This window comes from Archocentrus centrarchus, unplaced genomic scaffold, assembly GCF_007364275.1.
Source record: "Archocentrus centrarchus isolate MPI-CPG fArcCen1 unplaced genomic scaffold, fArcCen1 scaffold_27_ctg1, whole genome shotgun sequence".
In the NCBI taxonomy this organism is placed as follows: Eukaryota; Metazoa; Chordata; class Actinopteri; order Cichliformes; family Cichlidae; genus Archocentrus; species Archocentrus centrarchus.
In genome coordinates, this window is record NW_022060257.1 from 993951 (window position 1) to 1017246 (window position 23296).

The 23296-nt window shown below is 38.3% G+C and overlaps 1 protein-coding gene across 1 annotated transcript in view; it reads left to right on the plus strand.

The window, feature by feature from the left end:
* The first annotated feature begins 1412 nt into the window (after positions 1-1412).
* The window catches only part of adgrd2 (adhesion G protein-coupled receptor D2), a 78779-nt gene continuing 56895 nt past the window's right edge, over positions 1413-23296 (plus strand). Inside the window, exons 1-11 of the mRNA XM_030723784.1 lie at positions 1413-1482; positions 2044-2111; positions 2332-2389; positions 2541-2765; positions 2843-3472; positions 7039-7158; positions 8199-8293; positions 9528-9818; positions 14520-14631; positions 19854-19988; positions 20314-20422. Coding sequence (XP_030579644.1) covers positions 2067-2111; positions 2332-2389; positions 2541-2765; positions 2843-3472; positions 7039-7158; positions 8199-8293; positions 9528-9818; positions 14520-14631; positions 19854-19988; positions 20314-20422 — 1820 coding nt within the window. The 5' untranslated portion in view covers positions 1413-1482; positions 2044-2066. The remainder of the gene's footprint in view (positions 1483-2043; positions 2112-2331; positions 2390-2540; positions 2766-2842; positions 3473-7038; positions 7159-8198; positions 8294-9527; positions 9819-14519; positions 14632-19853; positions 19989-20313; positions 20423-23296) is intronic.

A 23296-nucleotide genomic window follows, 5' to 3' on the forward strand; every position in this document is an offset into this window, starting at 1 on the left:
AGGGGTTGATCCAATAGGCTTACATTCAAGGACATCAGTGTCTCTCTGCGTTTGTCTAGACAGGTGCATATAAAGCCACTTTAGGCAAGATAATCAGTGAGATAGTCTGTTTCTATCAACTATGTATGTTAATGTTGATGCAGTTCTACATCAAACAATGTCTGCAAATAAATCAGTGACTAAGAATCTAAGCAGCTGCATGAGAGGCCAGATTTGAAACAAAAGTGAGTCAAACTGAAATTAAGAATAATTTTACAGTTGTGAGCCAGACTATCTGTTGCAAAGTGATCAACCACTATGTCATTTCCATCAAGCAAACTTCCTGACTGGTCTCTGAACTTGTAGCTGTAGTCCTGTGATCCCAAGTTAGAGTGAAGTTTGTATAAGTTAGAATATAACTGCTATTTTTGTTATTGTTGTTAGTTAATGGTTTAAACTATTTGTTATATAAGCATCACCTTCCAGGGACATTGTGGTCCCTCAAGAGTCTCCTGTTAATATTTCTCAAAGTCTATGTACACTTTGTATGTACAAGAGAAATAACTAAGCTAATTTTGGGAAGCATAGTGGGGGCAGTAGTTAGCACTGCTGCCTCACAGCAAGAAGGTTTCTGGTTTGAAACTGAGCTGGGGCCTTTCTGTGTGGAGTTTACATGTTCTCCTTGCACTTTTGTGGATGTCTTCTGGGTACTCTGGCTGCCCCCCACACTTAATTGTGATTATAAATTTCCCATGGATGTGAGGTAGATGAAGTGCTTAAAGTGTACTGTATGTGAATGTATGGTTAAATGTGGCTTGCAGTTTAAAGTGCTTTGAGTGGTCAATAAGCCCAGAAAAATGCTATAAATGCCAGGTTAACTAGTGGTTTGCTTAAAACCTGCCAGATGCTGTTTGTGTCGCTTGCTCCTTCTTATTGCTGTTGTCACATAGAAGGTAGTCAGTACATTGCCACTGGACAAAATTATGAACAGAAGCTGCCTGTCTGATGCAGGAAGTGTATTGTGAATCTGAGGTACTGGGGAGGGGCTTGCAAAAGCTTACCAAGCACATGATGCACAAAGCCACCTGATGAAATCTATGTAGAATGACAAAGTTTGAGGTTTGATTACATGAGTAGTAGTAATCTTTTAATAACTATGAAGTACAGCAATGAAACAGTTAACATTAAAAAGATCTATAGAAGACATCAATAAGGCCTGTGTAGTAAAAATGTTTGCCACCTTGCTGCTGTTGATGAACTCTCTCTGGCAAATGCTTGACACTGCTTGCGTAAGTAAGGTTCTTTTAAAAAATGACTCTATTTGCATGACAAAGCCTAATGGCTTTAGGGTGGCAGGGAGAAAGGGAGGGAGGAGCGTTGAGTCTGGAGGGAAGAGGAGGCAGGAGAGACTGAGATTGTTGGTCAGATGCACTGGGATCAACGGCTCTCTCCCAGTCAGAAGATCAGACTGCACTGCAGGATATGGTGGACGCTATCGTTGAGGTGCTAGCGATACTAGTCTTCATTTAGGTTCCACTGTCCCATATAGGCGGATCTTGTTCCAATATTATTTTGATTTTATGTTAGTTAAAGAAGCGATTTAACATCTGGCACGAGAACAAGCATGAAGTGGGAAAAAAACACCGCTGAATATTTGAAAACCAGCTGTTGAAGAGTGACGCAGTAAAATGCTTTCGGCCATCATTGTCATGCAATTCTGACAATGTATTGTCCATATTGCATGACAATTATAGAGCATTTTAGGACTAGTTCTTTTAATAGATTAATTTTCAAGTATAAGTTAATGTAGTTTTTTTTTTTTTTTTTTACATTTAGGCATTCTGTCATTTGTATTGTTATACTTGATATTGTATCTTTATTTTGTGAATAATAATAATAACAACAATTATTATTATTATTATTGTTGTTGTTCTTGTTGTTATACTCAACAACAAGCAACAGCAACATTTGAAATATTTATGGCTTAAATACTCAAAATCAGTTAAGTATATGTAGATTTAGTAGAGCTATAATTCTATTGGTGACCTGAATGGTTTATTACAGCAGGACACTACACTGGCTTAGAGATGACTGGAACCCTGCTTACTGGACTCATACTCTTCCTGTTTGAGGTAATAACCTTCTCATTTTTTTATTACATAATATAATGAGTTAACATGATACAAACTATTGTATGTGATTTTTTTTTTTTTTTAATTATTATTATTATTTGTGTAACCTTTATATAAAAAAGCAGTTTAAAAACCTAGAATTCCAAATTATTGGTCATTAAAGATCATTTTTCATTTTGCAGGTAAAAATCAAGTAAATTGGTCTTTCTTTCTCCTGTAGGTGATATGTGACTGTGAGCCAACAAATGCTGGGCCAGAAAGAGTAGAGGGCTCACTTGGTGAGACTGTTAATCACTTTTAGTCATTAGTCATTTCAATTCATAGTTCTGGCGTCTCCACTCAAGGCTCGAAAAAATTATTTCTGTCTTTCATTATGTTTAATAATTAGTTTCATTTATAATGTCATCATATGTATGTCTGACTTTCTAGGAGAAAGACTGGTACATCTAACACCACACTGGGCTTTCCAGCTGGTCAATGACTCGCTGTCCTTCTCTAGGGCCAAAAGCTTCTGCAGAGGGCAGTTCAGCTCTCTCATCACCCCAGACCAAAAAGAAGCTTTGCAGCTGCTTCAGCAGACTGGACTCCACTCACCAGTCTGGGTCAGGGATCCCAGCAGAGAAGCCTCTGAACATGTGACTCTCTCCAGGCAGTGTGAGTGAAAACATTGCTACTAGCTACTTTTTTTTCCATATTCTTTTTAATAAAACACCTTCTTCTTCTCTCCTTAGATTTGCAGTTCTCAGCTCTAAAGTTTCCAAAGGAGTCCCGTGAAGGCTTTGCTCGTGTCAACAAGTCCTTCCCAGCCCTGTCATCTATCACAGTTTGTGTTCGAGTTCAGTGGGATCTACGGTGGAATGAGGTGTCTACCATATTTTCCTATGCTGCACCTGTCTTTACCAATGAGTTCCAGCTGCGAGGCCAAGCAGACATGCAGGGTCGCATTCTGCTGGCGCTCATTATCCATGGGAAGCACCTACCGTATAAGGCATCCTTCCCAAATGATGGCGCGTGGCATCACATCTGTGTCACGTGGCATCGCAATGGTGGCCACTGGGCTATCTACGTGGATGGAGAGAGGAAAGACACAGGATCAGGCACAGATACTTCTAGGGATATCTATGGTGATGGGATTCTGATCCTGGGTCAGGACCAAGACTCTTTTGGTGGGAATTTCACAGAGCCCTTTTTTGGAAATATCACTGACCTAAATGTTTGGAACATGTCTTTGGAAGCACAACATGTCCATTTCCTAAATGAATGTTCACCAGTCACTCAGGAATTACTTTTCACTTGGAATCTTGAGCTCCTCAGTATCCACCCTGTGGTCAAAGAGGTGCAGGCCATTCTGTTTTGCCCAGGTAAGATGAAATTCTCTCATTCAAAAACATTTGGTTCAATTTGTAGGATGAACCTATAGTCTGTCTGTACAATTCTCTCTAAATAAGTTATTGTGTCTTGGGGTACCGCTTGGCAGGAAAGGCACTGAATTGTTTGGCCTTGTCATGTTGTTTGTTGACTTATTTTATGAAGGAGAAAAAGCATGAACTCTTCCTGAAAGCAGAGCTTTGAAGGTAGATAACTACAGCTGATCTCTTGATTTGCTAGAGTTTGCTAGGTTTGTAGTTTAAATTTTCACATTTCCCATCATGTTCTGTTTCCTCATACACATCGTGCCCTACAGCTATTCTGCAATCTGACTCTAAAGTGTACTCTGTGCTCCTCAGTATAATGAGTAAAGGTCAAACAGACTGGCTCACTGGGAAAGATGACACAGAATCAGTCTAGCGTCTTCAGTCCTTTTACAGCCTTTGTTGGACAAGCACCAGTAAAGACATCTCACATATGGATATTATTCAACACATGTATGACATCAGTCAAACTCTACATGTTAAACTTTCCAAATATTATTATGTTGTCTTTTGGAGGAAACAGTGTCTATCCACAACACATGAGGTTTAAAATTATAAATACTAGTTTTTGCTTACTTGATTATGTCACCAGTGATCATATTAGATACTATGTAAACTTAGCAAAAGAAGTCAGGGGATTTTTATTTGCTTTCTTTGTTGTAGCAATGCTGCTTGGCAATACAATACATTTGAAAGCCTGTTTATTTCCCCAGAAATAGTGCCATGCAATTGCATTTGTGGGTTGAGCAGCAGAGTTTGGTATGTGGGTTGTGCCCATAAAAATTTTGCCAAGAAATGTCAAACAGCTTATTCTGCCATTGACTTTTGTTTGGTGTCATTTATTTGATTGGATGATTCAAGTCTGACAGGAACAAGACATATTGGCAATTTAACTATTTATTCGTTTTAACTATTTATTCAAACAGGAGCCTCAGTAGCATTCGGAATAACCAAACACAGCCACAACAGCCTGGCGACTCCTCTTTATGCTGGTCACCAGCTTGGTCACACACTGCTGTGGAATGGCATCCCATTTTTCAAACCAGCATTTGTTATAAGTCAGCCAAGGTGAATCTGTTAGTCACTCTGGCACAAACAGCATGTTCAAGCATTCAGTGGGGTTGCAGTCAGGACTGCAGGAAGGTCATTCCATCCTCTCCACTCCCAAATTCTGGAGGTAGTCTCTGATAAATCCCGCTCTGTGGGGCAAGTGTTGGAGGATAGACAGACTGTGGAGATATGGGATTGCCATTGGTTGCAGAATCTCATCTCAAGAACTCTCTGCATTGAGATTGCCTCCAATGATGACTGATTGTCAGCACCTGAGGTACCAGAAGCTGAGAACAAGAGTCAATAGCAGAATAAGTTGTTTGGCATTGGTAGAGAAGATTTGGCAGGTTTTTCATGGGCACAACCCACATACTCAACTCTGCTGCTCAACCCACAAATGCATTTTCCTTACAAATGTGGCAACATTTAATGGTGAAAAAACAGGTCTTCCAACAGATTTATTGTCAACAAAGAAATAATTGACCAAAAACAAATTTATTTATCTTTTGTTATAAATTTAAGTTTATAATGGAAATACAACGGTCAAGCTCTACCGTTCAGGCCATGAGCTCCCTAAGGGTCCTTGCTACCAAAGGGTCCCTTCTAGAGGCCTTAGAGGGTACACTGGAAAGACTGTAAAGTTGAGTAGCTTATTTAAAAATATACACATATTAAGTTTAGGATTAATGTCAAATAAATAACAATAAATAAATAACTTAACAAGCTTGCAAAAAAAGTCTAAACAATTAAACAGAGTTTAAATGGAATGAGTCTAGCTAAAAGTAGCAAGTTTTTAAATGTTAGTAAATAGTCGAAATACCTAAAAGTAATAATTCAAACCTCCCAAATAATACCTAACAGTAACAGATAAAAAGATGAAATAGAAAAGTATAATATATCACATCTCAAATAGCTAAAACTAACTGGTAAAACATAAAAGCTATCTAGTGATAAATATTTCATATAATTGAAGATTTTTTTTAGCAACAGATATTCAATTAAAATGCTGAAATATTATAGTTCATTAAAAAAACTGCTAAAACTAACAAACAGCTAAAAGTGATAAATACTTTAAATAATTAAGATCGTATCAGATGGGGAAATCATGGATTAATGGTTCAGTTAAATTAATTTTATTCATATAGCGCCAAATCACCACAGTGTGATTTGTTGCCTCGTGGCACGTTATATTGTTATAACTATAATAATCCCAAGGTTAAGAATGAACACAACTAAAAGTAATGTATGCCTTTTAATAGACAGTTGGAAAAGTTAAAAGGAAATTAAAAAAAATAAAATCTATTTCCAATGGTTACAAATAGCTAAAGGTAATCAAGAAATATGATATAACTGAACTCACTGAAATTTACTTTTATCTACCTAGCACCAATTCAAAACAGTCAACTCAAGATACTTTATTTTGTAAGGTAAAGACCCAACAATATTAGACAGAAAACCCCAACAATCAGAGCAGGCAGTTGGAAGCAGTGAAAAGGAAGAGCTCTCTTTTCATGAGAAGGCTATCACACCTGGTTCAGACTCCAGCAGAACCAGGCTCTGATTGCTTTGCTTAAAGGATCAAATAAACAGTTTAATTAGCTAACTAATAGTAACTTAGGAATAACTGAAAATGAATTGCATAAGTGATTCTAACAAATGGATAAAACTTTTAAGGAGCTGAAATAATGTTTTTTGTTTTTTTAAAAAGTAAAAAAAAAAAAAAAAACTTGGGTAAAACAACAGGTAAACAGATGAAATAGCTGAATTTATGTATGAACATCAGTAAAATTAAACTGACAAATAATTACAACCATTTATTCAAACTATGGAGGAACTGATTCTAACTATACTGTATATACATTTATGCAAAAAGAACATCTTTAAGACTAATTGATATCATCTTACACAAAGCATCACAGAAAAACCACAGTATTGACTACTGTACATGGCACTGTCACATTGTGTAGCATATTTTTGTAATTGTAGCAGATAAAGACCGAGATACAGATGTTTCTAGTACCAGCATAGAAGAATGAAAGAGAGCGCAGGGAGGGATGGATGACTGGAGGGGGATTCCCACAACTCCATCAGCGTGGGGGCAGCTTGGGAAAGAACAGAGCTCTGAGGAGTACTAAGTAGTATCTCCCCCATATTTCCTCTTACAAGACTTGTGCAGCAGCTTTTTTGTTAATATACTGGCACCAAGAAAGGCTTCAGCTGTTTTTTTGTTAGTTTTTTTTTTTTTTTTCATACTATTGAGATGTAATTTGATTCTTTTAAAAATAATCATTCCCTATTTTTCCTCTTTAAGCTGAAAACATACTTCTGAATTACATGTCATATTTACCTTATCCATTGCTTATCACCTGTTAAAGCTTTAGGTATTTTCTCAGGCTAACTCATGTCTTTTTGTGTGCCCACACTGTGTGTGTGAGACTGTGACCATTTGTACATGTTCACACCAGTGCACCAGCAGATGGCGCTGGAGGGCTGCAGGACATTGCAGGGCTGGTCAGATCAACTTCCACTGCTGGGCCTGACAGACTGCTACGATCGCCTGCCTTTCATCTGCAGGAGCAGCAGAGGTGAGCCTCACACACTGTCCACAAAATCATGAGTCTGCAAGTAAAGTGAGATGATATTCCTTAAAATCAAAGCTTACATCAAGTAGAAAAGAAAAGAGGCAGTTGTTGAAATCCCATTAGTTGCATTGACTTAAGTTTAGATACATTTGCAGGTTTAGGCAAAGGTGTTTTATTATAATCTTGCCAACACAAACAACAGATCATGCATGTGAAATCCTGTGGTTGCTGTGTCACAATGTTGTGTCATAAAATAAACCAAAAAAGCACTGTGCTGATCTGAATATGTAGAACAGATTTCATGCGATATTGATGCAACTCATTTGACCTCTTACCTTCTACCAGGTCACCAGTGATGTGTTTAAGCTTAGGGGTAAGAGTAGGGTCGGGTTCACATCTACCTCTTTTATGTTGAATTATCACCCATTTTGCACACCTAAAGTGAAATGGTTTAACAGAAGAGATATAAAGACTGACTGGCTTTGTGCATGGAGTTAGTGTTTTAGTCATTCAGAAAAAAAACTATTTATTGAACATGAGCATGAATATTATGCTCAGTGTTTTCTACACTGTATTTAGTTCTGATCAATTATTCTGATTTTCTATTGTCCCTCCTACCTCATGCCACCCCTTTTAAAACATCCTGGAAATGCTAATGTTGTTCTACGTAGTTTAATTTTCTTCTACTGTAACTACATTCAAGCACCTGTAGGAAGCAGGAATTTTACAAGTTTCTTCTAAGTGTTGCTAAAAAGAATTGATCAGTGGTTAAAATGAATTTAAGCAGGGTTATTGGACTTACTGACTGTTGACTGACTGACAAGACTGACTGTTAGTAATGAGTAATAATAAAATCTGGAGTCTTTGCCTGCTGTAACACAATTACACTATCTGAGCTTTAAACAAGCCTTTTTGTTTTGAGTTCAGTGTTATATTGTCGGAGGCGTCAGTAGACTCAGGCTTGAATGATAAGCTGTGAGCAGTAGAGCATCCTGCCATTACTATATATCACCCAGGCTCATGTTGTGTTGGTTTTGGCACAGAGCGCTACCTGAAGATGAAGCAGATGAGTGAATCTCAGAGCTCTCAGCCCACTGCTTTTATGAGCCAGCTGATGAAGCTCTCCAACAAGAGCCAGGTAGATGTCTACTACATGTTCTACCCTCTAACTGAGCATAATGCTGCATGTACTAACATTAAAAGTCTTCTGTTTTCAAATAACTGCACCTAACACTGAGTAAGCTGTAAGGATTTTTGTTTAAATCTGGTAACATACTTTACATTGAAAAATAATTAAAATTGAAGACTGATATAGTTTTTCCATGAAGTTTTTCCATGCTTCCCTTTCATTTCACTTGAAAGTGATTCAGCACCCACCTGTTTATTTAGGCTTTCTCATTACAAGAAAAATCTCAAATTGAGAGCATATTGAAAGACAATAAATTTGCCATGTTTGCAACTTGCTGGAGATACTGCCAACAAACAGAGATAACATTAGGCAAAGGTAGAAAAGAGACTTAAATCTTTGGTCTATAGACAAACTCATGTGACAATGTAAGGCTCTCAAGACTATGAAGAGATTATAATATAGTCTACATGTTTACATATGGAATATGATTCGATTTTGTCTTGATTGCTCAGCACAACAGTGACTGATGTGATTACAAATCCATACTGTATATTGATCTTACAATTTGAGCTACAAGAAACTGTATAACAATCTTATATTCACTTCCAAACTTCAAAAATCATTTCTGAAACAATTCAGATGACTCTTTATTGCAAAATAAGGATTTGTATTCATTTGATATCATGACCAACAAAAACACAATGAACTGGGTGTCAGGAGGAGTGTATACTGACAGCAACTGCAACATTTAAAAATGAAATATTAATAAATAATAAATGTTTTTGTACAATTATAGTTACTGTGTCTCCTGCCAATTTCATACATTTGTACTTTAATTCATTCTCCAAAAAGACAACACATAAAAACCTAATCAGAGATGACACTGACTGATGACATTATAGTCATCGTTTTTCACTTCCTATGGATATTGTGATTATATTATTATGATTCTTTTATGGTAATTGTGAGGATAATAGTATTGTGATGTCTGACTGATAGTTTGACAGCCCTGGTATGAAACTAACTTTGTGCTTTACTGCTGATCATTTTATTTCTCTTATTTTTTTTATTAGGCTTTTACCACTCATGGGAAGGCTCTAGTTTGGTGGGGGAAAGCATGAAAATAACAACATAAAGAAAAATACATGAACTCAAATTAACTAATGTCATAGAAAGTTATTATTAAAATTTAATAACACTAAAACTCCAAAACAACTTTGCTGAACCCTGTTTCCTCTCCCAGCCAGTGCTGGGACTGCAGCCATCAGCGCTGAGCAGTCTGGCCCAGGCATCTGCCCTGCTTAACGTCTCTGTCCAGGCCCTGGATGACACCCAGGAGGAGGGACTGCAGCCAGTAGACATGGTGTCCCTCATACAGCTTCTGTCTCTAACCGTTGATGTATCCTCACAGCCATTTACCTATGACACTAACCACAGCCAGGACAATGTCCAAGAGCTCAGTCAGCACTTCATCAGTGTGGCTGACAGCATCATCAGTGAAGAAAACACCTTCAAGTGGCAAGCCATCAAAGAGGTAGTACATACATAGTTTCACTTTATATTCTCAAAGCTGTGGCTTTCCCTAACATTAATACTTGTACCTTTTGCATACTTTTTTTAGCCTTTTACAGTATCACAATCAGATAATGTTACCCATCCCAGATCAGTACAACCTTAATTTATTTTTGTCATTCAGAGAGTATATATTGTGTAACATTGCATATAGCTCATAAAACTACAAGAGACAAAAAAAAGCATGAACATAAATATTCACTTATTTTATTCAATAATGCTCTCCAAACCATACTGCTGAAACAAAAACCCCAAAACTTTAATTGTGTTCTGTTCGTGCCCTGTTCAGGGTGCACCCTGCCTCTTGCCCTATGATAGCTAAGACAGGCTCCAGTACCCCCACATCCCTGAAATGGATAAACAGATGATGATGGATGGATGGATGGATGGATGGATGGATGGATGGATGTTTTTTTTTATTCTGGGCAGTGTCCATCTGGAATTATAATTTTATTTCATGCCACTGTATATGTCTAAACACACAGAGCCCTGTTTACTTTTCAGTGCTCAAAAAATAAATAAATTAAGGAAAACTCTGAAAACAAATCAGATCTCAATGGGAAAATAATCATACTGCATTGCTATCCTGATATGGACTGGGTAATGTGTTAGGAACTAACGGGTGCCACATAGATTGCTGGAAATTAAAATTATCAACCTACAGAGGGATGAATTTAAAGACACCCACTGGAACCTACTGCACCAGTGTAGGGTCTGACAGTGGGTCCAAGGATTTCATCTCGATACCTAATGGCAATTGGGTGCCGTTGCCTGTTCTCATCTATGAGAGGTAAAGGTCTGTGCATCCTTCTATTGATATGCCTCCCCAGACCATCATTGACCATCCCCAAATCTGTCATGATGAACGATGCTACAAACAGCATAACATTCTCCATGGATTCTCCAGACCCTTTTACATCTGTCACATGTACTCAGGATGAACCTGTTCTAATCTTGTGAAAAGCACAGGGCACCAATGGTGGACCTGCCAATTCTGGTATTCTTTGGAATGAGCACACAGCCCACAAGAGGACATCTGGCCCACAGATCACCTCTTGAAATCTGTTTCTGATTGTTTGGTCAAAGACAGTCACACCAGTGGTCTGCTGGAGGTCATTTTGTACGGCTCTGGCAGTGCTCATCTTGTACCTCCTTGCACATTGGAACAGATATCAAACCTTCTACAGCCCTGTCCAGCTCCCCTATACTAACTGCCTGTGTCCTGTAATCTCCTCCATGCTCTTGAGACTGTGCTGGGAGACACAGCAAACCTTCTGGCAATGGTGTGTATTGATGTGCCATCCTGAAGTAGCTGGACTACCTGTGCAACCTCTGTAGGGTCCAGATATTGCCTCATGCTTCCAGCAGTGACACTGAGTCTAGCCAAATGCAAAACTAGTGAAATAAACAGTGAAAAAAAAATGTCAGTGGCCTCCACCTGTAAAATATTATCATTACATTATCAGGGATTGTGTTCCATTGTGGGAGTTTCATGGTACTAAATGCATGTATTTTTTCCAAATTTGTGCAATTTGTGGTTCTACATCGGACCTGATTACTATTGTAGAGTCAAATAGCAGAATGCAGTTGTCAGTCTGGACCCACTCATTGCATTCAAGGATCTCCAGCTCACTAGTAAGAATAGATTTTGAAATGCATGGAATAATGACAGCTTCTAAATTCAAAATGAGATTTTACATGTTACCATTCTTTTTATGTGGTGAAGAATTACTGTACATGCTTAAGAAGTAGAACTCCAAGGTCTCACATGATCCTGCTCAACTCTCAATGTGGCTAAAATGAGTGTCATCAAGGTAGGAAAAGCCTGGTTTAGCTCAGTTAATATTCAGAGTTGCCCTATGTTTCCCTGTTTATTTTAATATATAATACACTCTGTATTTAGAGATGAAACCTTGCTACATATGATCAATTAGTGAAATGGGAGTGGATGTGAGTCTGTGGTTCTCTGTTTGTCTGATAACTGATACACTTTTTTATGATGCACACAGTACATTAATGTGCTCACACTTAAATGTGTTTTGACATGAACTACAAGAACCTGACGTTTATTAAATTCTATTAGTTATTTTTTTTATAAATATTTGAGGCATGGAATATTTAAAGGAACGAATGTTTAGAAAACATCAAACCTCATGTCTGAAAAGCAATTTTTTCAATTTAAAAAATACATACAGTTAATATCAAGTTAGTGTTAGGAACATATTCCAACCATATGTTGAACATATTTTGAACACCTCTACTACCTTAGATGATTAAAGGGCTTCAACCTCCTGCCCAGGGTGGTCAGGAACTTCTACTCTTGCACTATAGAAAGCATCCCGAGTGACAGCATCACCACCTGAACCACCTGACAGGACCACTTGGCCCTCAAGAGGGTAGTTCATTCAGCCAAGAGAACCAGCAGGTCCAATCTCTAAAATCTGCAGGACATAGACATCAAACGCTGCACATCTAGAGCCGCTCTAACAACAGAATATTCTTCATACTGCTGTGACAGAAAGGATGAGGAGGAGCTTTTACCCTCAAGTCATCAGACTGCTAAATGAGACTACAACTTAAACCCACCCCACCCAGTACACACCCATTATTCAGTTACTGAATACGCTCCTCTGGACTATAGTTGAGCTACTAGTTAAAACAATTTGATTGGAATTATTCTCCATTCATGTCTTCTTCTTTACTTATACAGCTGGTCTGGTACATAAGCATTTCACTCCACATTATGCTTATATAATTTTGCATGTGACAAACTTTCAATTCAGTTCAATTTTATTTATATATAACAACGGTGGCCTCAAGGAGCTAAATGGGGGATGAGGGGAACAAAAGAAAGCACTTGAAAGACATATAGAAGGTGTTCTAGCTGCCTTCAGTACTGGGTGTCACTATGCTTTTCTGAATTGAGAAACTGTGACTGGATGTTATGTAGACTTGCAGTTGTTTATCATTTATGGTCATCATATTATATTTATAGTAAATGGTCCAAAGCCCATATTTTCAGAACCCAGGCATTATGCTACACAACTTTCAAAACTTTGAGAGCCAATGAATTCTACAAGTGGTTTCCTGGGCTATATAACACTTTCCAAAATGAGTAAACTGGCTTTGATATGTAAAATTATTGGACTGCCTATTTAACTCAGGTTAAAACCTCAAAATCTTGATTTTGGGGTATCATTTCATTTCTTTCTCATTTCTTATCATTTCGGTCAAATGTAAATCAGGTCTTTTAATGGACATGCTCTCAGAACTTCTATATGATATGTGATAAAAATGTAATGTTTCTGCCACCAGTCTGGACTCTCTGGCTGATGATTAATTAATAAGGGTTAATGATAGGTTTTGTCTTAGTCACATGTTAAATCAACAAATTTTCAGATGCTAGATGTCATATTCAAAATTAAGTGTCTTAGAATTTTATTTCAGAGTTTCCAAATAAGAAAAGCGGTGGACACAAATTTGACCCAACCCTTATACATAATTCTAAAAAGGTCACCAATTACCTAATGGGTGTTAAGAGGTAAAGTTACCTAGAATAAAGATGTTTCCATTAACTTCTATACAGTTACATTTACAGATTTAGGGAAAATTAATTTTGGGGAAGAAACCAGTGGTCTGATGAGTGCTCAGTAGAGAGAAGGTGGAAGAATAATGGCTATTGTCCCAAAAGAGCTCCACAGATGCCTAGAATGAGCAATGGTTTTGCTAATGCATCTAGGTAGGTAGGTAGGCAGGGTAGGTGTTATTTTACTTTTAATCCACTAGAGGACAGTATGCTTCTTTAGACTCAGAGAGCCTATGAGAGCTCAACAAAAGCGTGAATGATGATGAACACAGCTGATGTATTTAAAGTCTGCCTCCAAGCCACTGCTTAATCATACAGATTTTCCCTTTTTTCTCCAATTACTGAGAAAAAAATTCCATGTATATGTATAGTTTTGCACTCTGCATCTGTGGCAATTCTACTCTCACTGTGTTATTTATTGTAGATTGTACTATTTTATTTGCTGCTATAACACAATAATTTCCCTCGCAAGATCAATAAAGTATCCATCTATCTTTCTATATATGTAATCCTGTTCACACTTGGTCCACTGTGTTTTCCCTAATCTCTGTCACCAGCCTCTGTTATTTTTTCATCTTCTGCTTCTGCACTATTGATGTGTATGGATCTGTATAAAGGTTGCCTTATGACAAGTGTTTCTCTCAGCACTTTGCCTTCCTTCCCCCTCAGGCCTCTCAGTGCTCCAAGGCCAACTCAACGCAGATTCAGTGATGAGCACTTTAAAAAAAAACTGTGCATGTGCTCATCCACAGAACTCCCTCACTCTGCTCCCAGCTCTGTCTCCAAAGCTCAGCTCTTCAATGGGGAAACTGAAATCAGAATGCAGGTTTTCAGTACAGACAATAGGAAAATGATGATTGTGCCCCACATTATAGACCTATCCAGTGAGGTATGTGTGTGCCCTGTTCAGCTCCAACAAACAGTAACAAACTGGCAAACAGTTACTGGAGCTGAAAGTATTTTGTGGCATTAAATGGCTATTTTGAGATGTACCTCTTCAGCTTTTTGATGACTGCAGTGAGCAAGCATAGCAGGTATGTGTCACTGCTGTTAACCCACTTGTGCTCTATGTTTGAGGTGGTAAACGGCCCCATGGATGTGGTCAAAAGCATTGACCGAATGTTGACCAGTGTGAGCCCTCGCTTGATGGCAGAGACCAGTCACCTGACCATCCACAGCCCCAACATTAGTGAGTGTCTCTCTCTGACACACACACACACACACACACACACACACACACACACACACACACACACACACACACACACACACACACACACACATATTAAAATGGATGAAAAAATAGATGAAACATGAAATGCATAGGCATTTTGATACAAACGCATGACAGATTTGAGCCAGAATCTGAGTCCATCATCAAGCAGTTTTACAAAGCCTCGGAAAAAATGCCATTATGTAACAAATGACCTTCAGAAAGATGAGATCTATTCACCAGTGGTGACAGAAACACAGTAAGAGAACATCAAGAAAAGAGTTTTATACTGATAATCAAATACATGCTTAACAAAAAGATATTTATGGTTGCATGGATAGATACGTTACAATCAAATTCAGAATTTATCTTAGCTTTAATTTTAAGACTATAGACCTATTGGGTTTCAGTATCTATTTATGATTATGGATCACAAAACATACTCTTTAAACAAAACTAGTATGTTAACTGCTTAGGAATTATAGTCAGTAACTCATTTTCAGTAAGTGAAATATAATGGAAAAATTTACATAAATTTAAATATAAGGATTGCTTTTCATAAAATCCTCTGTGGTGGTGAACAAAACAAAAAAGCAAACAAAAAACCCAAAATGGTGTTATCATTCAAATACTTATGGACCAAACTGCATCCTAACAATTAACCTGACTATTCCTTAATTCACTAGTCAAATGGTAAAATGTGCCATGTCTCGTGGATTTTGACATGCTGATTGTAAATATGACCATTAAAATAGCAGAATGGTTATCATTTCCAAGATGTTTATTTTATTTATTTATTTATTTTACTATTTACACCTGTGTACATTGTTTAGATGAATTTTATTCATAAATTTTAAGTGTATGCCTTCTCATCTGTTTATGGTCACTTCACAGTTTTTCATCCTTCATAACTATGTAACAATATAAAAAGAAAAAAAAATGAGAAAAGGTCTATACAGAGAATAATATGAAACATTATATTAGGAAAGATAGCAGGGTTATTCCACCTCAAATCCCCAAAATATACTGAATTTATTTACTGCCTGGCCAGGTCAAAACATTGGGTGTCCTGGTGGGATGTTGCACCATGGAGAAATTTCAGTTTAATCAATTACCCAGAATATTATAGCACGGGGATATGTTTTGGGTTCATCACTTGGCCAAACTTATTTAACAAAGTTGGGCACCAATAGAGGGAATGGGAAGGTTCCATTTACTGGTGCAAGTTCATTTTTGCCAGAATTCAGGGATCAAAATTTCCATCCATACCCATTTTCTTCCACTTATCCAATTCAGGCTCACTGGGAGGCTTTATCCATCTTTACCCAAATGTATTTTATTAGTTTCTTAATTTCAGTATTTTAGTAAGTTCTTAATTTCAGTTAACAATATACAGGGGCTGGACAATGAAACTGAAACACCTGTCATTTTAGTGTGGGAGGTTTCATGGCTAAATTGGACCAGCCTGGTGGCCAATCTTCATTAATTGCACATTGCACCAGTAAGAGCAGAGTGTGAAGGTCCAATTAGCAGGGTAAGAGTACAGTTTTGCTCAAAATATTGCAATGCACACAACATTATGGGTGATATACCAGAGTTCAAAAGAGGACAAATTGTTGGTGCACGTCTTGCTGGTGCATCTGTGACCAAGACAGTGAGTCTTTGTGATGTATCAAGTGCCATGGTATCCAGTGTAATGTCAGCATACCACCAAGAAGGACAAACCACATCCAACAGGATTAACTGTGGACGTAAGAGGAAGCTGTCTGAAAGGGATGTTCGGGTGCTAACCCGGATTGTATCCAAAAAACATAAAACCACGGCTGCCCAAATCACGGCAGAATTAAATGTGCACCTCAACTCTCCTGTTTCCACCAAAACTGTCCGTCGGGAGCTCCACAGGGTCAATCTAGATGGCCGGGCTGCTACAGCCAAACCTTTGGTCACTCATGCCAATGCCAAACGTCAGTTTCAATGGTGCAAGGATCGCAAATCTTGGGCTGTGGACAATGTGAAACATGTATTGTTCTCTGATGAGTCCACCTTTACTGTTTTCCCCACATCCGGGAGAGTTACGGTGTGGAGAAGCCCCAAAGAAGCGTACCACCCAGACTGTTGCATGCCCAGAGTGAAGCATGGGGGTGGATCAGTGATGGTTTGGGCTGCCATATCATGGCATTCCCTTGGCCCAATACTTGTGCTAGATGGGCGTGTCACTGCCAAGGACTACCGAACCATTCTGGAGGACCATGTGCATCCAATGGTTCAAACATTGTATCCTGAAGGCGGTGCCATGTATCAGGATGACAATGCACCAATACACACAGCAAGACTGGTGAAAGATTGGTTTGATGAACATGAAAGTGAAGTTGAACATCTCCCATGGCCCGCACAGTCACCAGATCTAAATATTATTGAGCCACTTTGCGGTGTTTTGGAGGAGTGAGTCAGGAAACGTTTTCCTCCACCAGCATCACGTCGTGACCTGGCCACTATCCTCCAAGAAGAATGGCTTAAAATCCCTCTGACCACTGTGCAGGACATGTATATGTCATTCCAAAGATGAATTGATGCTGTATTGGCTGCAAAAGGAGGCCCTACACCATACTAATAAATTATTGTGGTCTAAAACCAGGTGTTTCAGTTTCATTGTCCAACCCCTGTAGTAGTGTATCCTAAAAACTAGAACTAGCCAATAATTATTTAAGATATTATAGAATATTTATTTGGGGGCTTTTTACCTTTGACAGTTCAGCAGTAAAGAGTAGACAGGAATGAGAAAGCAGGGGAAGACAAACAGCAAATATGTATTTTCCATCAGGGCTGCAGCACATGCACAAACCAACCATCAAAATAGCTCTTCATGGTAACATGAAGAGCTGTTAGACAGGCCTGTCCTGTTAGACCTCAGTAATACTGTTGACCATGACATTCTATTACAGAGATTAAAGCCTGCCATAGGTATTAAAGGTACTGTGCTGCAGTGGTTTGAATCATATTTCTCTAATAGGTTGTTCATGTAAATGGGGATTAATTATGGAGTTCCACAGGGTTCTGTGCTAGGACCAATTTTATTTACACTATACATGCTTTCTTTGGGCAGTTTTATTAGGAAGCATTGTGTAAATTTTCATTGTTATGCAGATGATACCCAGCGTTTTCTATACCTGAAAAAGCTGGGTATCATTTGACACACATCAATTAGTTAAACTGCAGGAATGTCTTAAAGACATAAAGGCCTGGATGACCTCTAATTTCCTGCTTCTAAATTCAGATAAACCTGAGGTTATTATATTCAGTTCTGCAGGTCTTAGAGGCATGGTGAGTAGGCAGATACTAAGCAGGACTGCTTTTTTTGCATTTGCACAATATTTCTAAAATAAGAAATATCCTGTCTCAGAGTAATGCTGAAAAGCATCACTCTACATAGTCTTGAATAATCAGGCCCCATCTTATTTTAAAGACCTCATATTTTAAAGACCTCATAGTTCCATATTATCCCAATAGAGCCCTTCACTCTCATACTGCTGGCTTACTTGTGGTTCCTAGGAGGCAGAGGCTTCAGCTTTCAGGTCCCTCTTCTGTAGAACCAGCTACCAATTTGGATTCAGGAGACAGACACCCTCTCTATTTTTAAGATTAGGCTTAAAACTGTCCTTTTTGATAAAACTTAGAGTTAGGGCTGGATCAGATAACCCTAATCCAGGCCTGGGCTGCTTGGGGGGGGTGTCCCATGATGCACTAAGTGTTTCTTTTCATTCACCTCTTTTTACTCTGTTTATACCCCACTCTCCATTTAATCCTTAGTTATTATTAATCTCTGGATCTCTTCCACAGCATGTCTTTTGTCCAGTCTCTCTCCCCTCAGCCCCAACTGGTTGCGGCAGATGACTGCCTGGTTCTGCTGGAGGTTTCTTCCTGTTAAAAGGGTTTTTTTCCTTCTCACTGTCACCACATACTTGCTCATAGGGCGTGGTTTTGACTGTTGGGTTTTCTATGTAATCATTATCATTTGTTAACATTTTGAGTTTCACTGAGTCAAAATTTTGGCTGTTAGCTGTTATGTGTGTGAGTATTCCCCTTGGAGGTCTTTTTCCTTCAAGTTTGGGTCCTCTACTAGAGGTCTGGGACCTTGAGGGTTCGGCTCAGTATTTTACCTGTTGATAGGACTTTGCTCCTCAGCTTTATTTACCTGAGATATAAGAGAAATAGAGCTGTAAATACTGACTATTCACATTATCTGCCATGATTAAACAAACAACAAAAATTTGTCCTGAGAACTGCAGTATTGGCCTACAGTATGACTAACAAAGATAAAATAAATGTATTTCAAAGCCCTCTATAGCTATTCAGTTGCAACTTCAATGTCCCAGGGTTAAGCTATACTTTGCATTCAACCCAAAGTTTATTGAGGACATCAACATCAAGGTTTGTCGAGGCATTGCTGCAAAGCTAATTTTGTTTACTATTTCTATTGCAGTTGCAAATAGTTCTGTTAGTGATGATGAGAAAATGTGTAAGTTTTTCAGTTTGGTCAGTAAGCAAGTTTGCAGAAAGTTATTAAAATGTGACAAAGTGAACAGTAAAACAATCACCTAAAAGAATTGTTGTGTAAGCGTCCGTCATTGTTTTGCTGATCAACTCTCTGTGTATACACAGTCAAGGATATAAAGTTTTCACGTAAATTTCTCAATAGTTCTAGAGATCTCAACTTTGTTTCACCACCAGATCCAAAAATACATGTGAAGCATATCTTAATTACAACTTACAGGGCCATTCCCCAAAATGAAAGCCTTTTAATCAAACTGTCAGGACTCACCAGTGAAAATTCTGGCTTCTGTGCTTGAAAAGCACGAACCATCAAAACTCAAACAGTGTAAACTGTTCCATGACACTGATGCCACAGCAACAACACGGTTGCAACAGCAATAGTACTTTTTATTAAGATAATTCATACACATTATTATTATCCATCCATCTACTTCTGCTTATCCTTTTTCAGCCTGAAAAAGCTGATGGGGTATTGTCATCACCCCCACCAGCCATAACCCTTTTCAATTTTGTGAACTTGAGAATCTGTCCTAGAATGTTCAAATTCACACCATAGGTGCATCTTTTTAAAATCTTGGCCAAGTTACCCAATGGTAAAGGTCTTGTGTGTGTGTGTGTGTCTGTGTGTCTGTGTGTGTGTGTGTTAGAATTGGTGGTGCAGCAGCAGAAGCTGCAGGAAGGATCCATAGGATCAAGCTTTTGTGGACCTGAAACAGAGAAACCCACCATCCGAGACTGCATTTCAATCCCGTATCAGAAGATACAGGATCTCCATAACAATGGTAAGAGATTTCTACAAAATCCAATCATCATCCCCCACTTGCTCTTAGAGCCACCATTTCTTCAGAGTGAAGTCATGCAAGTGAATACAGCAGACAATGTCATAATGACAGACTTTCAGCAACATGCATTCACCTTCTAACACTTTCAAGGTTATACAGAAAAGTGCAGATAGAGTCACTTGTTGGGTTTTATAACAAATTTTTATAGTGAACAATATGTGAACCATAATCAAAAGTAATAACATTTCTCAAAGCATTTTAGTATCTTATTTTTTCCTGATTCAAGGTAATAAACATTTGTCATGGTGTTTTGGTAAATCTGCAGGCTTCCATAAGCTCACGCTGGTCAACTTATGGTACGGCTCTCTGCGGCCTCTTTTCAATCCCGAGGAGAACATCACCATGGAGCCCACTGTCACTGATGGCAGTCAGAGGTAAACTTCAACCCAGTTTGAACCCATTGACATCCATTAATGGTACAGTTGTCCATAAAGTTGTGGTGCTTCAGCATGTAGCTAGCTCTACTGAAGAGGAGCAGGCATAAATGAGTAACACTTTCTAAGTGGCAGATGAGAAAAAAAATATATGCTATAACTTCACTCTCAGCCATGGAGAAAGATGTACAAAAGAGTGTTAAATTCTAGAATATTTTCAAAGGTAAGGACTTCTCAGCAAGTGAGATTTAATAAAACGGAAGTTTTAATCTAACATATGTAGTCCAGATTCATGTTGTATTATTTTTCATGATTTCATGATTTTTCTTTCATCAAATAATGAAATTATACCAGTGTTGCTGATGTTATCTGTTTATTTCACATAGAGAAATGCCGTTGAAAACAAACTAAAATAGAATAAGTGCAGCTAAACTAAGTAGTTTGCAATACTGTGATGCAGTTAACAGTGATGAACTATGTTGGACTTATTTGAGAATTCTGTAACAGCAAAGATGGTGAATGAACTGGTTCTTTATAGTGCTTTTCTACTCTGCTTGAGTACTCAAAGCGCTTTATACAACATGTCTTCATTCACCCATTCACACCCATCATACAAGCACTTCTTGCTACACCTAAGGGCTTTATTTAACATTCAAACACATTTGCACTCCAATCATCACTCCCCACTTGCTCTTAGAGCCACCACTTCTTCAGAGTGAAGTCGTGCCAGTGACTACAGTGGACAATGTCATAATTACAGACTTTCAGCAACATACATTCACCTTCTTACACTTTCAAGGTGAATACATTGGAGAGCAACTCAGGGTTCAGTGTCTTGCCCAACTATACATTGGCCGGGGATCAAACCACCAACCTTCTAATTACTGTAGCAGATGACCTGCTCTACCTCCTGCACCCCACTGGCAACCCCCAAGATGGTGATAGAATTATAACTTCCAGGGGAAAGACTTTTAAAACTTTATTTGTGGGCAAAAAAAGCAAAAAAAAAAAAAAAGTAATTTTTTTTTTTAAATCAGATTGGACTTGATAGTTTGTGTATACAGTTTTTATGAAATGAAAGTTAATTTAGATAATGCCTCAAAATAGCTACCCTAATAAGTGCCAAGATGCATTTCAACATGGCTGCTGAGCATACGGTAGCGTTATACTGGCTAGGGCATCAAGAGCAGCCACAATGGCTCATCGAACATCTGTTTATATATTGTAGAATTTGTTAGGCAAAATCAGCACAAAGCAGTAAACCTCAGAGCAGCAGCAATAGGTCAGCCAGTCTGTGACTGTAGTCATTTACCCATGCTGCCCCGCTACACCAGTACCTACTGTAGGGTTCCTCCACTTGCCAAACCCCACTTTAACCCCTGCAAACAACTAATTTACTATCAGTTATTACTCAAGAGTTCCTTGTTACCTGTCAAAACCAATGAGAAACAACAGCTAAATTAATCTAAATTTTTTCATACAAACTAAAAATACTGTTAATGGCTTCAGAACATTAAACTTGTGCACTGTTGGACTAGTGCACTGTAAAGTTTTTCTGTACCTTTCAGGACAGACTTTTATGGCTTAGTCAGCATTTTGTTGAGGTTATAAATTCATATTTTACCTATTATGATAACAAGCCAATAGTCACATCTGTGTCAGAAACATTGTGAACCAAGATCTATAGGGACTTTCAAAATAACACATACTATAGTCTATTATAGTGTTAATGTTGTTGGCAAAAGTAAAATTGAAATTATCTTCCTACAATGACACTGGTGGCAGTGGTGCAGTAGTAGGTGCTCGCCTTGCAGCCGGAGGGTTGCTTGTTCGAGCCCCTGTCCCTGTGCTGCGTTGTGTCTTTGGGCAAGACACTTAAACCACATTGCCTAACGGTAACGCCGGTCTCTGGCAGCATGACTGCAGATGCTTGTCTCTGGATGAGTGATCTGGAACAATCATTTCATTGTGTGCCTTGTGCGCACAATGACAATGAGTTGAATCTGACATTGATTCATCACAAGAGGTTTTACATTAAAATTATGGTTCTTGTTTTCGTGAGTAAAGCTTTTATTATTATTATTATTATTATTATTATTATTATTATTATTATTATTGTTATTGTTATTATTATTATTATTATTATTATTATTATATAAAACAGGAGTCACTGCTGGCCTGCTGGCAGTAAAAGGGTTAATTACAAATTAATTACAAATCTTTGGATAATGGTTTATTTCATAGTGTAATCTTCATGTACTTTATCCAAAGCACACTCTCTAAATTATATTCCTGATATTCACTTATTATGTCTTCAGGGATTTGCTAGCTTGGTACAGCTCTTCGCCAAGTCACTAACAGCATGGCTTCGTCTCATGTTCCTCCGTCAATTTTTTACTTAGTGTGTCAAATGTTTAACTACTCCTTGACGATACTTGTAATAAATGTAGCTTTAGACCCAGCTCTGCAACCTGGAAAATCATGTAGCTAGCCAGGCCTCTGTAATCAGCATGGGCAAAGGTAGTTTTGCCACCACTATCAGCAGATTGTCTCAACCAGGCTGGCTGTGTGATGGTCAAGAGGAAGCACAGAAGCTCCCTGTACACCACAAACCCATTCACATTTCAAATAGTTTTTCCCTACTCAGTGACACACTTGTTGAGGAACAAACTCTGGTCATTGGTGACTCTATTCTGAGAATGTGGAGCTGGAGACACCAGCAGCCATTGTTGATTGTCTTCCAGGGGTCAGAGCAGGCGACACAAGGAACCCTGAAACTGCTGGCTAAAATAATAATTCACGTCAGCAGTAACGACACCTGGTTACATTAGTCGGAGATCACTAAAGTTAATATTGAATCAGTATGCAACTTTG